General features: G+C 39.5%; 1 protein-coding gene and 1 long non-coding RNA gene across 3 annotated transcripts in view; one reads left to right on the plus strand and one right to left on the minus strand.

Moving 5' to 3' along the window:
• Nucleotides 1-20,479, minus strand: part of LOC309649354 — a 460,714-nt gene that overhangs the window by 193,035 nt on the left and 247,200 nt on the right. The window lies entirely within an intron of this gene.
• Nucleotides 1-20,479, plus strand: part of HYDIN (HYDIN axonemal central pair apparatus protein) — a 443,025-nt gene that overhangs the window by 93,712 nt on the left and 328,834 nt on the right. For both annotated transcript variants that reach the window (XM_082438963.1, XM_082438964.1), the window contains exons 5-6: nucleotides 9,263-9,382; nucleotides 12,639-12,773. In XM_082438963.1, the coding sequence (XP_082295089.1) occupies nucleotides 9,263-9,382; nucleotides 12,639-12,773 (255 nt within the window). The remainder of the gene's footprint in view (nucleotides 1-9,262; nucleotides 9,383-12,638; nucleotides 12,774-20,479) is intronic.

Raw genomic sequence — 20,479 nt, forward strand, 5'->3', positions numbered from 1 at the left:
ACTGCTCCTTTCCCAGAGCATAACTAAGACCAGACTATGTGTATTGTTCTGTGTGTACTGCTTGTGTGTGTGTTTTAATGTATTTTGATTCCTGCTATGAAGGATGAAGAAATTAGTGTACCACATCTCATCTTCTTGCCTCTGTCCTCTGTCAACTCAGTCGGTTATTTTTTACTTTATTTTCCAGAGTTTCATTTGTTTCTTATTTGGTTGATAGTTATACTCTTCTCATTTCCTCAAGAAGAGATTATGGAAACTATATTTCCTTGATTTTATAAGTTTGATAATATTTGCCTATTGCCTTTATAGGTGAACTGCAGATTTGTTAGATGTAAAATTCTTGGGTCACACATTTTCCCCGTAAGAGATTTGCAGGCATTTTCTTCACTACCTTCTGGCTTTAAATGACGATATGCGGAAGTATGAAGCCTAATATTTTAGCTTGTATGCCCAAAGGTTGTTTATTCTTATTTGATGTCCAGTGATTTTATTAGGATGTGACTACATTTTTCCTAAGACACTACGTACCATTATTTTATTTCTAGAAAGTTTTTCTTGAATTATCAAGTATTTGTTCATGCCATTTTTGTTTTTATTTTTTTTAGAAATATCAATTGTGAACATGCTGGATCTTCTTTGTCTGCCCTTCTACACCTGGCATTTCCTCCCTAATCCATCTTAAACTTTCTGTTCATTCCCATTTCATTGTAATTACATTCATCAGCTTATCCTCTGTATCCCTTACTTTGAGTTGTGTGTGTTTCTCTTAAAATTCATTCTTAAGCTTGACCAGTTCAACACACCTGGGTTGTCTCACAGCATTTTACATAGCTAGTTTCTTTTTTTGTAACTTTTAATTCACTTGTGTCTCAGATATCACTCTTCTTTGGCTTTCTTCCTACTTCACTGGTTGCTTTTTTCTTATTTGTTGGATCTTTCTCCTCGTCCTGTTGACTAAACATTGGAGTTCCCCAGTACTTGGTCCTTAAACTTCTTTCTCTTCTGAACTCATTCCTTAGGTGACCCCTTCTAGGGACAAGGCTTTAAATTTCACCTTTTAAATGATTGCTTTCATAATTATATCTCCTCCTATGGCCTAGCCCCTGAACCCTGGATCATATATTCAGCTCAATGTGTGATTGGCAGCTCAAACTTAAAATCTTTAAGAGCTAATTTTCACATTACATTCTTTCCCTAAAGGCATGATCTTTCCTCTTTTGTCTTTCCTCCCTCCACCATGTAATACCCCCATTTATCTATTTTCTCAGGTCAAAAACCTTGATGTTATCTCTGATGCCTCTGTTTTTCTCACGTCTTATATGAAATCCAAAACAAGGGCTAGTAATCACAAATATGTCTTTAATCCAACCACTTCTCACCACCTCCACCACTACCATCACAGTTCAGCCCACCATCATCTAGACTCGTGAAATAGCCTCCCTGTTTCCAACTCATCGCACCGTTATCAATTCTCCACAAAGAAGTAAAAGTGGTTTTTATTTTATTATTTATTTATTTATTTAAAAAATTTTATTTATTTATTTATTTTTTGGCTGTGTTGGGTCTTCGTTGCGCGCGGGCTTTCTCTAGTTGCGGTGAGCGGGGGCTACTCTTCGCTGCGTTGCGCAGGCTTCTCATTGTGGTGGCTTCTCTTGTTGCAGAGCATGGGCTCTAGGTGCGCGGGCTTCAGTAGTTGTGGCTCGCGGGGTCAGTAGTTGTGGCGCACGGGCTTAGTTGCTCCATGGCATGTAGGATCTTCCCGGACCAGGGCTTGAACCTGTGTCCCCTGCATTGGCAGGCAGATTCTTAACCACTGCGCCACCAGGGAAGTCCCAAGAGTGGTTTTTAAAAATGTAAATCAGAACATGTTACTTCTGTGTTGAAAACCACCTAGTAGCTTCCTGTTACCCTCATAGTTATAAGGTCCTGCATCATCTGATCCTGAGTCCTTCATAGTCTTTTCCTTCCTCTCTCCCCCAGCTCATTCTCTTCTAACTGCTCTCCCCTCTTGCTGCTCTTCAAGCACTCAAGGATAGGGCCTTTGCATTTGTTATTCCTTCTAACTGGAATGCTGTTCTCTCAGATCTTTGCATGACTTACTTCAGATCATTTCCTCAGAGAGGCCATCCCTTGACTACCTATCATAAAGAGCAACCATCCCCCCATTCACTCTGTCTCCTTGTCCTGCTTTGGTTTTCTTCATAGCCTTATCACTGCCTGACCTCATATTTTGTATTCCTTTTTTTAAAAAAATATTTATTTATTTATTTGGCTGTGCTGAGTCTTAGTTGAGGCCCGTGGGATTTTTGTTGCTGTGTGTGGGATCTTTAGTTATGGCATATGGGATCTAGTTCCCTCACCAGCTATTGAACCCGGGCCTCCTGCATTGGGAGCGTGGAGTCTTAGCCCCTGGACCACCAGGGAAGTCCCTATTTCTTTATTTTTTATCCATTTCCTTAAGCATTTCAGCTTCATGAGGCAGGGGCTTTATTGGCTTTGTTCACTACTGTATGCTCAACATATGGAAAATATTAGAAACTCAATTAGCATTTGTTGAATGAACACATGAATTTTTCATCTCTTTTGATTGCTTAATCTTCCCTGCACTCTTGAATATTTGCTTTGTGCTCTCTGATTTTTTTCCATTATGTTCTTTGAGTTTATGGTGAAATGGTGTAGTTAAGATTCTTATTATTTCATGGCAATGCTTTTCTGGCGAGTATTTGACATTTTCTTTGCTTCTCTTTTATTTTCTTGAATGTTTTTGTATAGATTCTGGCTTTATTTGTCATTGTGATTATTATTGTCACTCATCTTTGAAATAAAGAAGGAAATTCTTCCTGGACTTGCTGTTTGCAGGTAGTTAATGTTGAGGCGGGCTCGGTAGGGTCGCAGACCAGCAGGAATTCTCCATGATTCTAAGGGCAGCTCTTTATGAAAGCGGATCATATGTATGTGTTTATTTGGAAGGGAAATGAGAGGAAGGGAGGAGGAGTAACTGAGTTGTGTTAGCCTTTTCTTCTCCCCAGAGTTCTAACTTAGGGATTCTTATGATTCTTCTACCCTGTCTAAATGATTGACTCTTCCTATAAATATGCATATTTGTGTATTTTCCACACAATTGTCAGTAGTTCAGTGCAGATCTTCTTTAATTTCTGTCGATAATGGTTTGTAGTTTTTCCAGGTAAAGGTCTTGCACGTCTTTCATTGGATTTATTCCTATGTATTTTATGTTTTAGGATGTGATTTTAAATGGTATTGTTTATAAATTTCATTTCCTAAATGTTCATTGCTAGTACAAAGAAATATAATTGATTTTTTATGTTGACCTTGTACTCAGTGACCTTGATAAATCACTTGTTAATTCTAATTTATCTATAGGTTATTTTGAATTTTCTAAATAAACAAGTTTTTGTTCTGGGGAAAATGTCAGTTTTGTTTCTTCTTGATCAAAACTTCTAGTGTTAAAATAACCTTGTATTTCTGAGATAGACTCAACTTGGTCATGTATTATCTTTTTTATGTATTGTAGGTTTCAGTTTGCTAATGTTTTGCTCTTTTTTTTTTTTGATCTATGGTTCATGACCTATAATTTTCCTGTCTCCTACTGTCTTTCTCAGATATATGAAAGTTATGCTAACAACATCATCATTAAATGGAAGACATTTAACTTTTTGTTTTTCTTTTTCATTGTGGTTTACTATAGGATATTAAATATAGTTCCCTGTGCTATACAGTAGGACCTTGTTGTTTATCTATTTTATATATAGTAGTTTGTATCTGCTAATCCCAAACTCCTAATTTATCCCTTTCCCACCCTCTTTCCCCTTTGGTAACCTTAAGTTTGTTTTCTATGTCTGTGAGTCTGTTTCTGTTTCATAAATAAGTTCATTTCTGTCATATTTTAGATTCCACATATAAGTGATATCATATGGTGTTTGTCCTTCTCACTTACTTTACTTAGTATGATAACCTCTAGGTCCATTCATGTTGCTACAAATGGCATTATTTCATTCTTTTTTATGGCTGAGTAGTATTACATTGTGTATATATACCATGTCTTCTTTAGCCATTCATCTGTCAATGGACATTTAGGTTGTTTCCATGTCTTGGCTATTGTAAATAGAGCTGCTATGAACATTGGGGTGCATGTATCTTTTCGAATTAAAGTTTTATCCAGATATATGCCTAGGAGTGGGATTGCAGGATCATATGGTAAATCTGTTTTTAGTTTTTTTGTTTTTTTTTTTTTAATTAATTAATTTATTTTTATTTTTGGCTGTGTTGGGTCTTCGTTTCTATGCGAGGGCTTTCTCTAGTTGTGGCAAGTGGGGGCCACTCTTCATCGCGGTGCGTGGGCCTCTCACTATCGCAGCCTCTCTTGTTGGGAGCACAGGCTCCAGACGTGCAGGCTCAGTAGTTGTGGCTCACGGGCCTAGTTGCTCCGCGGCATGTGGGATCTTCCCAGACCAGGGCTCGAACCTGTGTCCCCTGCATTGGCAGGCAGACTCTCAAACACTGCACCACCAGGGAAGCCCCTGTTTTTAGTTTTTTTAAAGAACCTCCATACTGTTTTCCACAGTGACTGCACCAATTTACATTCCCACCAGCAGTGTAGAAGATTGCTATTTCTCCACACCGTCTCCAGCATTTGTTATTTGCAGACTTTTAATGATGGCCATTCTGACCACTGTGAGGTGGTAGCTCATTGTGGTTTTGGTTTGCATTTCTCTAATAATTAGTGGTGTTGAGCATTTTTTCATGTGCCTATTGGCCATCTGTATTTCTTCTTTGGAGAAATGTCTATTTAGGTCTTCTGTCCATTCTTTGATTGTTTCTTTTCTTGTTATTGAGTTGTATGAGCTATTTGTATATTTTGGAAATTAAGCCCTTGTCTGTTGCATCATTTGCAGATAATTTCTCCCAGTCTGTAGGTTGTCTTTTCATTTTGTTTATCGTTTCCTTTACTGTGCAAAAGCTTATAAGTTTGATTAGGTCCCATCTGTTTATTTTTGCTTTTATTTCTGTTGCCTTGGGAGACTGAACTATGAAAACATTGGTACGATTTATGTCAGAGAATGTTTTTCCTATGGTCTCTTCTAGGAGTTTTATGGTGTCATGCTTAAGTCTTTAAACCATTTTGAGTTTATTTTTGTGTATGGTGTGAGGGTGTGTTCTAACTTCATTGATTTACATGTGGCTGTCCAGCTTTCCCAGCACTGCTTGCTGAAGAGACTGTCTTTTCTCCATTGTGTATTCTTACCTCCTTTGTCAAAGATTAATTGACCATAAGTGTGTGGGTTTATTTCTGGGCTCTCTGTTCTGTTCCATTGATCCATATGTCTGTCTTTGTGCCAAAACCTTGCTGTTTTGATTACTGTAGCTTTGTAGTATTGTCTGAACTCTGTTAGGGTTATGCCTCTAGCTTTGTTCTTTTTCCTCAGGATTGCTTTGGCAATTCTGGGTCTTTTATGGTTCCATATAAATTTTAGGATTAATTGATCTAGTTCTGTGAAAAATGTCATAGGTAATTTGATAGGGATCACATTAAATCTGTAGATTGCTTTGGGTAGTATGGCCATTTTAACAGTTTAATTCTTCCAATCCAAGAGCATGAGCTATCTTTCCATTTCTTCGAATCATCTTCAGTTTCCTTTATAAGTGTTTTATAGTTCTCAGCATATGCGTTTCATCTGCTTCATCAGGTTTATTTGTATTTTGTATGTGATTTTAAAAACATTATTTATTTATTTATTTTTGGCTTCATTGGGTCTTCATTGCTGCATGTGGGCTTTCTCTAGTTGCGGCGAGCTGGGGCTACTCTTCATTGTGGTGCGCCGGCTTCTCATTGTGGTGGCTTCTCTTGTTATGGAGCACAGGCTCTAGGCACGTGGGCTTCAGTAGTTGTGGCTCGCGGGCTCTAGAGCGCAGGCTCAGTAGTTGTGGTGCACGGGCTTAGTTGCTCCATGGCATGTGGGATCTTCCTGGACCAGGGATTGAACCTGTGTCCCCTGCATTGGCAGGCAGTTTCTTATCTACTGCACCACCAGGGAAGCCCATATGTGATTTTAAAGTGAATTGTTTTTTAATTTCCCTTTCCAGTATTTCATTGTTAGTGTATAGAAATGCAGCAGATTTCTGTATGTTAATCTTGTATCCTGCTACCTTGCTGAATTTACTTATCAGTTCTAGTAGTTTTTGTGTGGAGTCTTTAGAGTTTTCTATATATAGTATCATGTCATCTGCATATAATGACAGTTTTACCTCTTTTCTTCCAATGTGGACAACTTTTATTTCTTTTTCTTATCTGATTGCTGTGGCTAGGCCTTCCAATACTATATTGAATAGAATTGGTGACAGTGAGCATCCTTGTCTTCTTCCAGGTTTTAGTGGGAAGGCTTTCGGCTTTTCACTGTTGAGTATTATGTTGGCTGTGGGTTTGTCATAAATAGCTTTTATTATGTTGAGATATGTTCCCTCTATACCCACTTTGGTAAGAGTTTTTTTTTTATCATGAATGGATGTTGAATTTTATCACATGTTTTTTCTGCATCTATTGAGATGATCATGTGGTTTTTGTCTTTTCTTTTGTTGATGTGGTATATCACATTGATTGATTTGCTTATGTTGAACCATCCTTGTGACCCTGGGATGAATCCAACTTGATCGTGGTGTGTGATCTTTTTTTATGTGTTGTTAGATTTGGTTTGTAATTGACTTGTAATTTTCTTTTTTTGGTATTGTCTTTGTCTGGTTTTGGTATCAGGGCAATGGTGGCTTCATGGGATGACTTTGGGAGTGTCCTTTCCTCTTCAGTCTTTTGGAAGAGTTTGATATAAGAGTTTTGGTGTAAGTTCTTTGTATGTTTGGTAGAATTCCCTAGTGAAGCCATCTGGTCCTGGACTTTTGTTTGCAGGGAGTTTTTAAATTACAGGTTCTATTTCATCTCTAGTGATTGGTCTGTTCAAATTATCTATTCCTTCTTGATTCAGTTTTGGTGGGCTGTATGTTTCTAGAAACTTATCCATTTATTCTAGGTTGTCCAGTTTGTTGGCATATAATTGTTCATAGTATTCTCTTACGGTTTTTTGTATTTCTGTGGTATTGGTTGTTATTTCTCCTCTTTCATTTCTTATTTTGTTTATGTGAGTCTTCTCTTTTCTTCTTGGTGAACCTGAACAGAGGTTTGTTGATTTTGTTTATCCTTTAAATAAAACAGCTCTTGGTTTTATTTGTTTTTTTCTACTTTCTAAAAATCTCTATTTTATTTATTTCCTCTCTGATCTTTATTATTTCCTTCTTTCTGCTAACTTTAGGTTTTGTTTGTTCTTCTTTTTCTGATTCTTTTAGGTGGTAGGTTAGGTTGTTTATTTGAGATTTTGCTTGTTTTTTACAGGAAGGCCTGTATTGCTATGAACTTCCCTCTTAGGACTGCTTTTGCGCTGTGCTCTCTCTGTTCTGCCTGTTGTAAACTGACTGCTGCACTCTCCTCCAAGCCTCTGAAGCTCCCTTTCTGTCCCAGCTGATCACCACGCCAGTGAAGGGGCTTCCCAGGATGAGGGAACCTTTCCTCTTTCACAGCTCCCTCCCAGGGGCGCAGGTCCTGTCCTGATTCATTTATTTTTTTTCTTTCATCCTAGCTGGTTATGTGGTAATCTTTCTTGCAATTTTGGTTTTATGAGATCTTCTGCCAGCATTGAGCAGGTATTCTGTGAGAATTATTCCACATGTAGATGTACTTTTGATGTATTTGTGAGAGGAGGTAAGCTCCTCATCCTTCTATTCTGTCATCTTGGTTTGGCGACCCCTAATTTTTTGTTTTTCTTTCCTTTGGGAGAGTTTCTATAATGTTTGAGTTGTATTTTCTTTAAATGGCAGTGCCATACTTTTTTAAAAATTAATTAATTAATTTATTTTTGGCTGTGTTGGGTCTTCATTGCTGTGTGTGGGCTTTCTCTAGTTGTGGCGAGTGGGGGCTACTCTTCGTTGTGGTGCGTGGGCTCCTCACTGTGGTGGCTTCTCTTGTTGCGGAGCATGGGCTCTAGGGCACGTGGGCTTCAGTAGTTGTGGCACACGGGCTTCAGTAGTTGTGGCTCATGGGCTCTAGAGTGCAGGCTCAGTAGTTGTGGCGCACGGGCTTAGTTGCTCCGCGACATGTGGGATCTTCCTGGACCAGGGCTCGAACCCGTGTCCTCTGCATTGGCAGGTGGATTCTTAACCACTGTGCCACCAGGGAAGCCCCAGGTTGTATTTTCTTTAAATGTTTACCAGAATTTGCTTGTAGAGCTATTTGGGCCAGAGTTTTATCCATGAAAATTTTTTACTTTACAGATTCAATTTCTCTAATAGGGAACACTTCATATTTTCTATTTCTTTTGGTGCTAGTTTTGACAAATTGTATTTTTCTAGGAATTTATAGTTTTAATCTAAATTTTTGCATTTGTTATCGTTTTACTTAGTTTGGGTTCTGTAGTAATGTTCCCATTTTCAGTTTTTATAATTGGCTCTTTTATAATTGGCTCTGTCTTCTTTTCTTGATCAGACTCAGGTATTTTACTATTTTTATTAGTCTTTGAAGACTCAACTTTTGGCTTTGTTGATTCTGTGGGACAGTTACTTTGTATTTCATTAATTTCTGCTATTTTTGTTGTGTCATTTTTATGTTTGGGTTTTAATGTGTTTTTTTATGTTTGCTATTGTTGTTCTAAATTAGTGAGGTGGATACTTACATCTTCAATTTCCAAACTCTCTGCTGAGGTGCTCCCAGGATACAACCGTGAACTCAACAGGGCATCATAGGGTATTCTGAATTTTTAAGGGAAACATGGCAATACTCAAAACCTGTTGGATACTACATAAGCTACTAGCTTGAGATAATTCAGTTTTAACATTAGATAATACTGTCTTGTTAATCCCTCAGTGCCTCCAAACAGGTTTTTGTTGATACAGCTTTTCTTCTTATTCTCATTGGGGAGTTGGTTCAAATTACCTTATTCACCATTACTGGAAATGGAAGTTTTGAGTTGTTGTTCTAACTAGCCTATTTTTTTAATTGAGGACCAAAACCTACTTTCTTTTGTATTAAAGAAGTTGATGACAATAACCTTACTGATTATAACAGTGTTTATAGTACTTACCCCTTTTTGAATGTTTCCTTTGTTCTTGGTGTTAATATTCATAGGTATATGTAGTAATTTCTTATCTTCCCCAGTCATTTCTGCCACTGTGTGACTATATGATTAATTTATTCTTTCAACTGCAGTTTCCAGGAATTGACCTGGATCAAGCCTTATTCCAGCCCTTTCCATCAGAAATTGTATTTCAGAACTACACTCCCTGTGAAGTCTATGAAGTTCCACTGGTTTTGAGGAACAATGACATAGTGAGTATGTTTGCTGGGATGACTGTACCTTTCATGGATGTATAAGAAGGGATTAGATAAAATGGGATCCTGTAGGGGCTTAGATAAGCTCCTTAACTTGATAGGCCTAGGAAAACAGATAAAAACATGCCCTTTGACTATAAGCTTAATGAAGACAAGACTATGTTGGTTGGTTGGTTGCTAAATGCTCAGTCCCAGGGCAGTACCCAACAAATGGTAAACTCCCAGTGTGTGCACTGACATTTTGTTGAATAAAGGATTGGCTAGATCAGTGTCATGAAGTTCTCATGAGTGACCATTTGGGCTAGGTTTTCATTTAATACAAGATGATTACTGTTCATGTTTACATACTCCACGTTAGAGCCACTATTTCCCCAATTGAAGGTATCAACTCTACTCATATGAATTGCAGTTGTTGAGCCAATGCATTTAGATTCTGCAAATTGTATTAAAAAAAAAACAAAACAAAAAAGAAGATCCCCTTTTCTCTTTTCCATCTCCTCCCTTCTACCTCAGATAGCCTTCAGATTTTGTCTACAGATAGTTTTGGATGGCTTCTCCCGGTGTCTGTACCTTGTTTCTTTGCGGTTGCAACTGAGGATTTCTTCTCCATTCTTATGCCTTTTCTTTCAGAGATATATTAGGGTATATTTCAAGAAAGAGTATTAAATGACTGAAGATTTCCTTGACATGTAACAATAATGAAAGGAAGAATAATGCAGAAGGTCAGCATGAAGCACAGTTAAGTGTGAAAAGTAATCAGGTAGGAAGGAAGGTATTAGAGAGATGCTAAGCATCAGGTGTTAAGGACAAGTAGAAATACTTATGGGATTCTTAGAATGTTGAGACAAAAATTCTAGCTATAATAAAGTAGGGAAAATAAGTGAAGACTATGCAAGAATTCAAGGCAAATGGGAAGACTTGCAGTTATATTCAGTACAGTAGCTCATTAAAGGAATCAGTGATGCCTTTCAGAGATCAATGGGGTGATTTAGTGACAGCAAAGTCAGACTTTGGAGAAAATGGAACATTTAGTTCTTCACTGAAGGCATGTTAGCAAGAGAAGCTCATGGGATGGAAGCTAAAGGGTAGGCAGAGAGAAGAAAAAAAACCCGAGGTGTCCAGGGTTATGTTCCTAGACCTCAGAAAGAGGTGAGTTACATAGACATTAGGACTCTCTCTTTTCATGCAGGGCTGCCAACCAATTTAGTTTCTCACTTTGAGTTCTCGTTTTCCCTTTCCCCATTACTTTTTGACTCTTGTTCAAGTTTTTTTAGGCTATTAAAGGCAGAGTGGAGCTAGTCCAAAGGGTACTTTGGCTACTCCTCCCCAGCCATAAGCAAGAAATGATTGTCACTGAGTGTATATGAGCACGTCAAGGATAAGAGGCATGTGTGAGTCTTGTCTGCCAAAGGGCATTCAGTTCTTATGGATAAAACCCACACTTCTTGGTAAGATGCTGCTAGAGTATTGGATCCCATGAAAGGAAGGTCCTCATCTAAGGAAAGTTCAGCTATCAACAAGCAGACAGATTCTCTAGGCTAGGCGGGCTTGTTCTTGGTGAGTTACTCCCAGGACCTTCATACGAGGTGGCTGATGTAAGCATGCTTCTCTACTTCCTGGTTCATGGATATGCAAGGAACCACTGAGATACATTTGGGGCACTGAGAAATGCTTTCTGTGTCGTTTAGCTTTTATTTGCTTCCTGACTGCCATGAGTGCAAAAGACAGAGCCTGTTTGGTCTTTGTTTCTCTACCTCTCTTAAACACACAAGTTGAAAGTAAGCCATGAACACTCTACAAGCCACAACACAATTCACTTGGGGTACAATTATAAGCACTCAGACTCCAGAGTCAGACTAATCTGGGTTCAGATTCTAGGTAAACTGTCTCCCAGCTGTAGACTTTGGGCAAGTCACTTCACTTCTCCAAGCTATGGGGATAAGAATAGCACCCATTTCAATAGGTTGTTTGGAATATTAAATGAGATAATGGATGTAAAGTACTCAGCTCAGTGTCTGTCCTATAATAAGCACTAAAGCAATGTTACTATTCTTCTTATTATTATTATTAGTGTTGCTGTTGTTTTCCTTTCTAGTTTTTAATCCACAGTTAGGCTCTTACTAAAGTATTCCCAGCAAGCTTATATGGCATCATTCAACACATCATAAACACCACTGCACATTTCTCTTACCAGCAAAGCCAATTCTATTCCTACCAGATATTTACACATCTCTTTCTTACCTCCCCACTCTCTAGTCTTGAGATCTGTCTGAATTCTCTCTGCATTTCTTCTTCCCTTCTGCATCTGGGTTTCAGCTTTGAGAGGTTGTGGGAGTTCCTGTTTCCTCATATTTCACCTGAGACTCCTAGGACATACTTAACTATAGTTAACTTTCTTCTGCCCCCTTTGAGTTTTTAAAAAAACAATCCTCTCCCATTCCTGTGTCCCTAGAACCTCCACCCCTGACCACCCCCCCTTCTCACAGTTACATTTCTTTTACTGCTTGGGGCTATCTGAGATAGAAATACGTACTCTGGATGAGGCAAGCAGAGCAGAGGACTAAGACTTTAAAAGCATGGGACTGTTTGAAGCTGCTCTGAGCCTGGCCTTGGGGATTGTGCTGCCCTCTGTGTTCTTGCTTCACAGTGGTGTTTAGGTAGGACAGTCCTATAGGGAGGGAAGGTGGAGTTAGGCCGGGACTTGATTCGGCATACCATTGCTTGGTAAAGCTGTAGCACTTAGGGCACGTGTCTGTTTCCTCATCTGTAGGATGAATTGTAATGAAGCTCAAAGGTTATTGTGAGGATCCAGTGGCATCTCATGTACAGTGGATGATCCATAGCAAGAGTGCAGTAAGTGTGATTTCTCCTCCCAGAGCAGTTCTCAGATGTTGGGAAGTCCAGTGCAGCTCCACCGTGCAGGTGGGGTTTTAGATGATTAAGCAGTTAGTCGTCGAAAATAGTCACATTTAAATAATAAAACAAAGATTTGCAGTAACAATTAAATTGAGTAATAATAATAATGTTAATAAAAATTAAAGCTAAAGTACATTGAGTGCTTACTTTGTGTGAGGTACTGGGGTAAAGGTAAGTACTGTCATCTCCTTTTACACTTGAGGAAACGGAAGTTCAGACCTAACCAAAGTCACATGGCTAGTAAGTAGTAGATGGAGACTTCACGTTTAACTGCAAGGCCTGTCCTTTTTCTTCTGCTTTCACATGTACAGTGCCCATTATTGTGTTTTTCTTGCAGGTTCCAAGGATGGTGAAAGTTGTTGAGGAAAGTTCACCTTACTTTCAAGTAATCAGCCCCAAAGATATTAGCCACAAAGTAGCACCAGGAGTGCCATCCGTTTTCCGAATCCTGTTTACTCCAGAGGAGAACAAGGTAACAGCAGCGCTGGCAACAAACTGGTTGAATGCTCGTCACTAGCAGTTTGCAATTCTGAGCATTCGAGGAGGCGGTGTTGGTGTTGGTATTGTTGGCGGTGGTGTTAGTGGTATTGGTTGTGGTGTTGGCGTGGTGGTGGTGGTAGCTGTGTCGTCGACAGTGTTGTTGGTGTCGTTGATGGTATCGGTGGTGGTGGTATTGATGGTGGTATTGCTGGTGGGGGTGGTGAGGAGAGGAATGGTGAGGGTGGAGAGAGGAGGGGATGGTGCACCACTGGGAATACGGAGAGAATTGTCAAACAGTGACTTATATGAGCTGCAAGTAGCCAGAGTGTAAAGAAGGATAATCCTTCTGGATGCTCCCATGGAACCTACTTCAGCATATTTATGCTGGACTGTACAGCTAGAGAGACACCAAAAAGGAAAAGATGTGGTCCAGGTGCAATGAGCTGAGACAAAGGGTAGAGATTATGCCTTCTTGGAAGTTTGGGATTCTTGTTAGTTGCATCCCTCCTCCCCACACTCTAACTAGTTTAGGAAAGAGTCCTAAGATCCAATATTGATCACAGTATCAGCCTCATTAATGGCAAAAAATATGGCCAGGACCTGAGGCCTTATTCTGCTCCTTAACGACCAGTAGATAACCAGTCCTCGGTGAAGGGGTGACCTCACCAGTAGCTCTTCCTAAGCACGAGTGGAGAGGCTAGAGCCAAAAGCAGAGACCTGCCCTGTCTGCTTATCCTTGTCTGCACACAGACCGGCTAGAAAGAGCCTGAGTTCAAAAAGAGGCCATTTCCCTCCAGCACCACCAGAGCTGTCAGGAATCTAGCCTATTCTCAGGCTCTCCTCAGTTGTGTAAATTCCAGTTACTTCTGGAAGGAAAAACTAGCTTGGGGGACTGAGGGAGGAGGCTTCTCCCCAGCCCTTCTCCAAGACTGCACAATTGTGGGTTGAGTTTTCCTCTGTAAGGGCCAAAGTGGGGACTTGTGTAGAGGAGGAAAGGGCTTTTACCAGCATGATTGAAAGAGCGAGGACAAAAAACAAGGCTAAAATAGGCCTAACAAAATGTCAGGTTATATGTAATGTTAAATAGTGTGTTTGCTTATCTGTATTGTGCCGTTATGGTTGGAATCAAAAGAGCACAATGGAGACACAGAGAACTAGCTTTGAATCCCTGCTTCTCCGTCACTAATACTTATTAGCTGCTGTAAATGTCATTACCAGTATTCCTGGTGCTGGTGCTACTGTTTCTGCTTTTCTGGAGAGCAGGGATAGAGAATTTAATGTGGTCTGCCAAGCATATATCACTGGAGCAAGTGGTTAGAAATTTCATTACTATTATACTGCTGTTATTATTTTTCCACTTTGTAGTATTACTGTTTGTTTCTTGGGCTGTGTTTATGAACTTATCATTTTGTTTGGGGTATTATTGAAATAAACAGAAAGATAAATAGTTCCAGAAGTAGTGCTTTTTGTTATACGTTATTGAAGTCCTTATTTTTTTCTCCAGGCTCTATATCTGAATACTCTCTGTGAAGAGAACAATACTTGGATTTAGTTTGGGTGTCAAATTTTCCTACACTGTCAATTAATTATAAAAGCTGAATATAATAAGCTTTTGTGCAGCTTGAAATATTAAGCTTGCTGGATTTGAGGAGTTGGCTTTCCTTAATATTTTTCTGTGCTGGAGAAAAATATATCTTCTGTTGAATAAGTATTATTCTACCTGTAGGTAGTCTGGCTGAGAAAGGGATACACAGAAGTTTCTGAAGAGGTGGAATGTTCTATGTCATGATAGATGTGTGGGTTACGTGGATGAATTCGTTCATCAAAATTGTATATTTAATATTTGTGCACTCCAAAATATCTAAACTTTACCTTAAAATTTTTTGAAGTATAATAACAATAGAAAGGTGAATGGATGGAGGTACAGATGAAACCAGAATGACAGAATGTTAATAACTGTTGAATCTGGGTGATGGATACATGGGATTTGTTATACTATTTTGTTTTATTTGTGTATATTTAAAATTTTACCTCATCAAATGTTAAAAGCAAAGGGAGAGAGATTTTATTACTGCTTATCTATACAGCAAATAAATAACTGAAATATATTTTAGGTGAGTTTTTATTTACTTTAAGTATGAAATGCCAGCATTCCCATTGAGGATTATTACTTGGCTATATTTCGTGGAAGCTTATCTTACTCCTAGTTTTGTTTTTTTTTAATAAATTCATGTTATTAATTTATTTTTGGCTGTGTTGGGTCTTCGGCTTTCTGTAGTTGTGGTGAGCGGGGGCTACTCTTCGTTGCGTTGCGCGGGCTTCTCATTGCGGTGGCTTCTCTTGTTGCGGAGCACGGGTTCTAGGCACACGGGCTTCAGTAGCTGTGGCACGCGGACTCAGTAGTTGTGGCTCATGGGCTCTAGAATGCAGGCTCAGTAGTTGTGGTACACGGGCTTAGTTGCTCCGCGGCATGTGGGATCTTCCCGGACCAGGGCTCGAACCCGTGTCCCCTGCATTGGCAGGCGGATTCTTAACCACTGCGCCAGCAGGGAAGCCCACTCCTAGTTTTTTTATTCCCTCTTAGCATTCCATTTCACCAACATTGCCTATGGCCTATGGGGAAAACCTTAATTAAAAAAAATAAGTTAAATGTTGTTTTACTGTTTCTTCTTCTAAGTATTTGAAAGTTATCAATGGTTACATGCATGTATGAGGAGAGATAGAGTGAGTATAATGGCTACCTATGAGAAACTTATCTAATTTTGGACACATTAGGATTTTGTGTTGGATTGGGCTCTAAGCTATGAAATAATTGACATAATATGTTTTTCTAAGGACGTAGTGATTTCTCCTTCTGCTGACTGTCTAAGACTGATGGTGGGTTTTGGGGGAAGCTCCCGCTGCTAGTTTTGGTTCCCTTTTTCTGCAAAGATCCTGCCACCCTTGCACCATCAGCAGGGCTCCATCCCAGTAGTTTTTCCAGTCGTCTGGGCATCTACATTCGCTCTTACTGTTGGAAAACCAACAGGGCCATGCACAGAATGACCAGCTAGGGTTCGTTGTGCCGTCTTTAGTGCTGCTCCAGAATGTAGCAGAGGAGTACTAGAGCCAGATTTATTTCAGGAAGAATAAAAGTCAGTCTTTTCACTGTGTCACTTTTTCTCCACTTGGCCAAATTGATAGCCAATGTGCATATGTATTTTTCCTCCTTATCCCCTGCTGATCTGAACACACTCCATTCTCATTTACCCTCCTCACATCTGGGGGGTGAGATATGTAAATTGCAGCATGCCACAGTTTAATAAGCCAGTCCCCTTTCAATTGGATTTTCAGCACCCATGTATATTAGCATGTCGAAGATGATAATGCAATTTACATTTTTTCCTGTCATCTATTAATCTAGCTTCCTGGAGATTTAACTTGTTTAGAACGCCAAATACCCAGATAACAGGTGCAGGAAATTCACTTTGGCTTTCCTTATCTCTTCTTTTCACATGGACTTGAAAAAAAAAAAAAGATTGGCTATGTTATTTATCTAATAATCCTAGTGTACATGTCATGGATGGTAGAAATATAGTAATCGATGTTATCATAACACTATAAAATTCTGGAGACTGGCATTTTTCTTGACCTCTTAAATCTGTATCTTTACTATTAAAAGGAGTATAAAAAATATTAGGCTTATGTAGGAAAGCAAAACTGGGTACTTCCTTGGACTTAAGAAAGCATCTCTTTGTAATAGTGTTGGCATATGGAAATGGCAGCAGTGGTCTGAAGAAAATATGAAGTGATGTAATCTTATTGCTCAGTTATGTTTTGAGAAAATATCTAATTTGTTGTCAAAATAGTTTTCTTGATTTGTTACTATGAAATTTCAAGAACATGGCCCAAGAAGAGTAGAAAAACATTAACATAATTTGTTACCCAGGTGTGTAACATTAATGAACTATAGTGCCAGCACTTTGAATTAAAGTATAGATGTCATAAGATTTTCTACAATCAGTGATTCTTGTTGACAGAAATAATGATAGGGATTTAGTTTTCTTCCTGCCTAGCATTCGCCCTCCCTAGTTCTGTCTGGGTTTTCCCTGTAATCCAGGTGCCTAGTACGGGGCCTAACATATAGGAAGTGTGCAGTAAATATTTGCCAAGTAAGATAAGTAAGTTAATCTCAAGAAAATATAAGGTAGTTTCTTCAACTTGAGGATGGCCTGACGATGATAAAAGCAAAAGCATATAAAAAGGGGGCTCAAATATCTTTTTGTGCCATGAATGTATTAGATGTTAACTTTTTTCCCGTCATTTCAACCAGGAGAAAGATCTCTAAGAAGGCTTATTTAAAGGTGTTTCTTCCCATTTTGTTTCATATCTTCAGTGAGTCACATAACTACTTTCTAGCTTTCTGGATTTGACAAATATCATTTTATAATATGGCTAATGAGGATCTCAGGCATTCTCTTTGTGAAGAACTCTTGATAATGGTGTATCCAAATAAAGATATTAAAATGAATATTATTTCACTCACTCTGCACCAGGCCCAGTTCTGTCAGCCAGGATCCAGTGGAGAATAGAAGAAGCTTGGCCTTCATGGAGCTTATGTTCCACAATGAATAAGCAAACAGATCATTTAATATCAGATATTGATATGATAGAGAGCAGAGAGTGATAGAGAATGGGGACTGTTTCCTTTCAGTAGGGAGATCAGGGGGAGACTTCTCTGATGAGGTAACATTTGGGCAGAGAGCTAAACTGGGAAGATATTTGTCTGGGAGCAGGAACAACACTTACAAAGGCCCTGTGACAGAAATATGTCTGACAACAGGTCAGGGAAGTGCAAGGCCAGCGTGGCTGGAGCAGAGGAAGCTGCTGGGAAAATGGTAGGAGACAAGGTTTGTAGAGGGTAAGACCATGAAGGGTCTTAGAAATCATGCAAAGTAGAATAGGAAGCCACCATAAGTTATTTAAAATATTTCTATTATGGAAGCTTTCACCCATATGTAAAAATATAGAGAATGATATAGTGAACTGTCATCACCCAGATTTTCAAGCTGTCAGTGCACGACCAGTCTTGCTTCATCATCCTGTCCCCTGCCTCTGAGGGTTTTGCAGCAAGTCCCGTACATCATTTCATTGTAAATACTTCATTGTTTGTCTGTAAATGATAAGGTCCTTTCTAAAAGTTAACGTAACCACAGTACCATTATCACACCTAAAAAATGACAGTAACTCCTTAATATCATCAAATATCTAGTCAGTACTCACATCTCCCCAGTTGAGTAATATTAAAACATATATGTATATGTAGAGGCGTGTGTATATATGTATATAAATATCACGTAAATCAATGATATATATGCATTTTTTTTTTTTTTTAAATTTTCGGCTGTGTTGGGTCTTCGTTTCTGTGTGAGGGCTTTCTCTAGTTGCGGCAAGCGGGGGCCACTCTTCATCGCGGCGCGCAGGCCTCTCACTGTCGCGGCCTCTCCCGTTGCTGAGCACAGGCTCCAGGCGCGCAGGCTCAGTAGTTGTGGCTCATGGGCTTAGTCGCTCCGCGGCATGTGGGATCTTCCCAGACCAGGGCTCGAACCCGTGTCCCCTGCATTGGCAGGCAGACTCCCAACCACTGCGCCACCAGGGAAGCCCCTATATGCATTTTAAGTTGCTTAAATCAATCATATGTATATGTGTAAGTTGGTTTGCTTAAATTGGGATCCAAACAAGGTACTGAGTGCAACTCCACCAGATTCCATAGAATGGTCCTCCATCCCCTCTGTTTCCTATAGACTGGTAATTAGGTCTAGAGCCTTGTTTAGATTCATGTTTGATTTGGAAGGGCCAGAATTCTTAGGTAACGTGGTATTTTCTATTGCATCACATCAAGAGGCACAAAATGTCTGTTTTTACACTTTATTTTTGTAATGAGTTAATAAGGATCCTGAGGTACAGTTCATACAGGAAAGATAGGATAAATGCTTGATTCTTTCCCTTTATCTTCCCTGGTGAGTTTTGATTAGGAATGACGTATCTGGCTTACATTTTTAAGATCACTCTGGTTGCTGTGTGGAGAATAGACTGAAGAGGGTGTGAGGCATAATGGCTAGTTGTCTACTCTTAACATCCATTTTCTCTTTCCTCATTGGTAAGAGAATCACATATTTTGATTGGACTTGTTGCTGCCAGAAACAAAATGTTGCATTTCCCCAGCCTCCTTTGCAGCTGCATGTTGTCTAAATGTTGGCCCGTGAGATGTGAGCAGGACTTCCAAACGCATGTACTTGACGGAAGCTGACACAGTGGAAAGTGCTCTATTCTGCCTTCTCCTGCCTGCAGCTTGGCTGTGAGAATAGCTGGCATCCCAGGAATCACTCTGCCCCATCCGGCGACATTGAGGATGGACCCTGTGCTAGACTGGTAGAGCAGGAATTGAGGAATTTGTGTCTCTCATGACGCTGTGGAGTGACCATACCAACTTGGCCCACCTACCTCTGGACTTTCTAGGAGAGAAATAAACTGCTAGCTGCCTAGTTTAAGTTGCTCTTATTTTCTTCTGTTCCCTGTTATATGTAGCAGAACTGAACCCTGATGAATATAGAGACAAGAGCCTATTGTAATAGTTTGCGAGAAAAAGATGAGGATGATTTGGACAAGGGTGGTAACAGTGAAGGTGATGAGAAGTGGGTGGATGAAGGATATATATTTTTATGGTAGAGCTGTCAGGGTTTACTGATGAATTAGATAAAGGGTGTGAAGAAACAGGAGTCTAGTTTCTCATAGTATTTTGGCCAGCAGCTGACCGAATGGTGCCACCATTTGCTGAGTTATGGAAAGTGGAAGAAAAAAAGGTTAACGAGGCTGGGTAGGAGTGAGGTAGGGACTCAGGAGCTCTGTTTTTTATATGTTAAGTTTGAACTTCCCTTTAGACATCCAAGTGGAAATATCAAGGAAGCAGTTGGACACAATTGTCTGCAATAAAGGGGAAATGTTGGGTCTACAGACAAATATTTAAAAGTCATAGTGTAATGATGCTACTTACCACCAAGGGTGGAGGAGATGATGCTGGGAGTGAGTGGAGATAAAGAAGAGGGTGGAAAGAGGAGGAGATGCCAACAGAGGATGACACTAAGAAGGGGTAGTTGTGAAGTAGGAGGAAAACCAGGAGATTGCAGTGCTCTGGAGTCCAGGTGGATAAAGCATTTTTAAAAAAGAAGGAGAGATCAACTGTGTCCAAAGCTGTAAAAAGTAGAATAAAACAAGGTTGTGGACTTAGCCATTAGATTTGGCAAAGTCATTAGTGACCTTGGTGAGAACAGTTTCTGTGGAATGTTGGGTAGAGAAGTCTGATGGGGTGGGTAAAAGAGAGAAGGGAAAGTGAGGAGGTGGTAATATTGAGTATAAATAACACCTTTGAGGAGTTTTGCTGTAAAGGGTAATTGGAAAAATGGGGCAGTAGCTGGAGGTGGATGTTGAGATTGAGGGTAGTTTATTTAATATTTAAGATGAGGCTATTTAAGTATTGTTATAAGCTGTGAATGTTCAGTAAAGAGGGAAAATTGATGCTTCAGGAAAATCCTAAGGTAAGTGAGAAGGATTGAAATCTAGTACGCAAGGAAAGGGTTTGGTCTTAGATAAGAAGAGGAATGAAGGCAGAGTATATGGGTATAGATACAGGTTGACTGGTAGATTTAAGGTAACTTAGAA

Source organism: Balaenoptera physalus (genome assembly GCF_965194825.1).
Source record: "Balaenoptera physalus genome assembly, chromosome: 19".
Classification (NCBI taxonomy): Eukaryota; Metazoa; Chordata; class Mammalia; order Artiodactyla; family Balaenopteridae; genus Balaenoptera; species Balaenoptera physalus.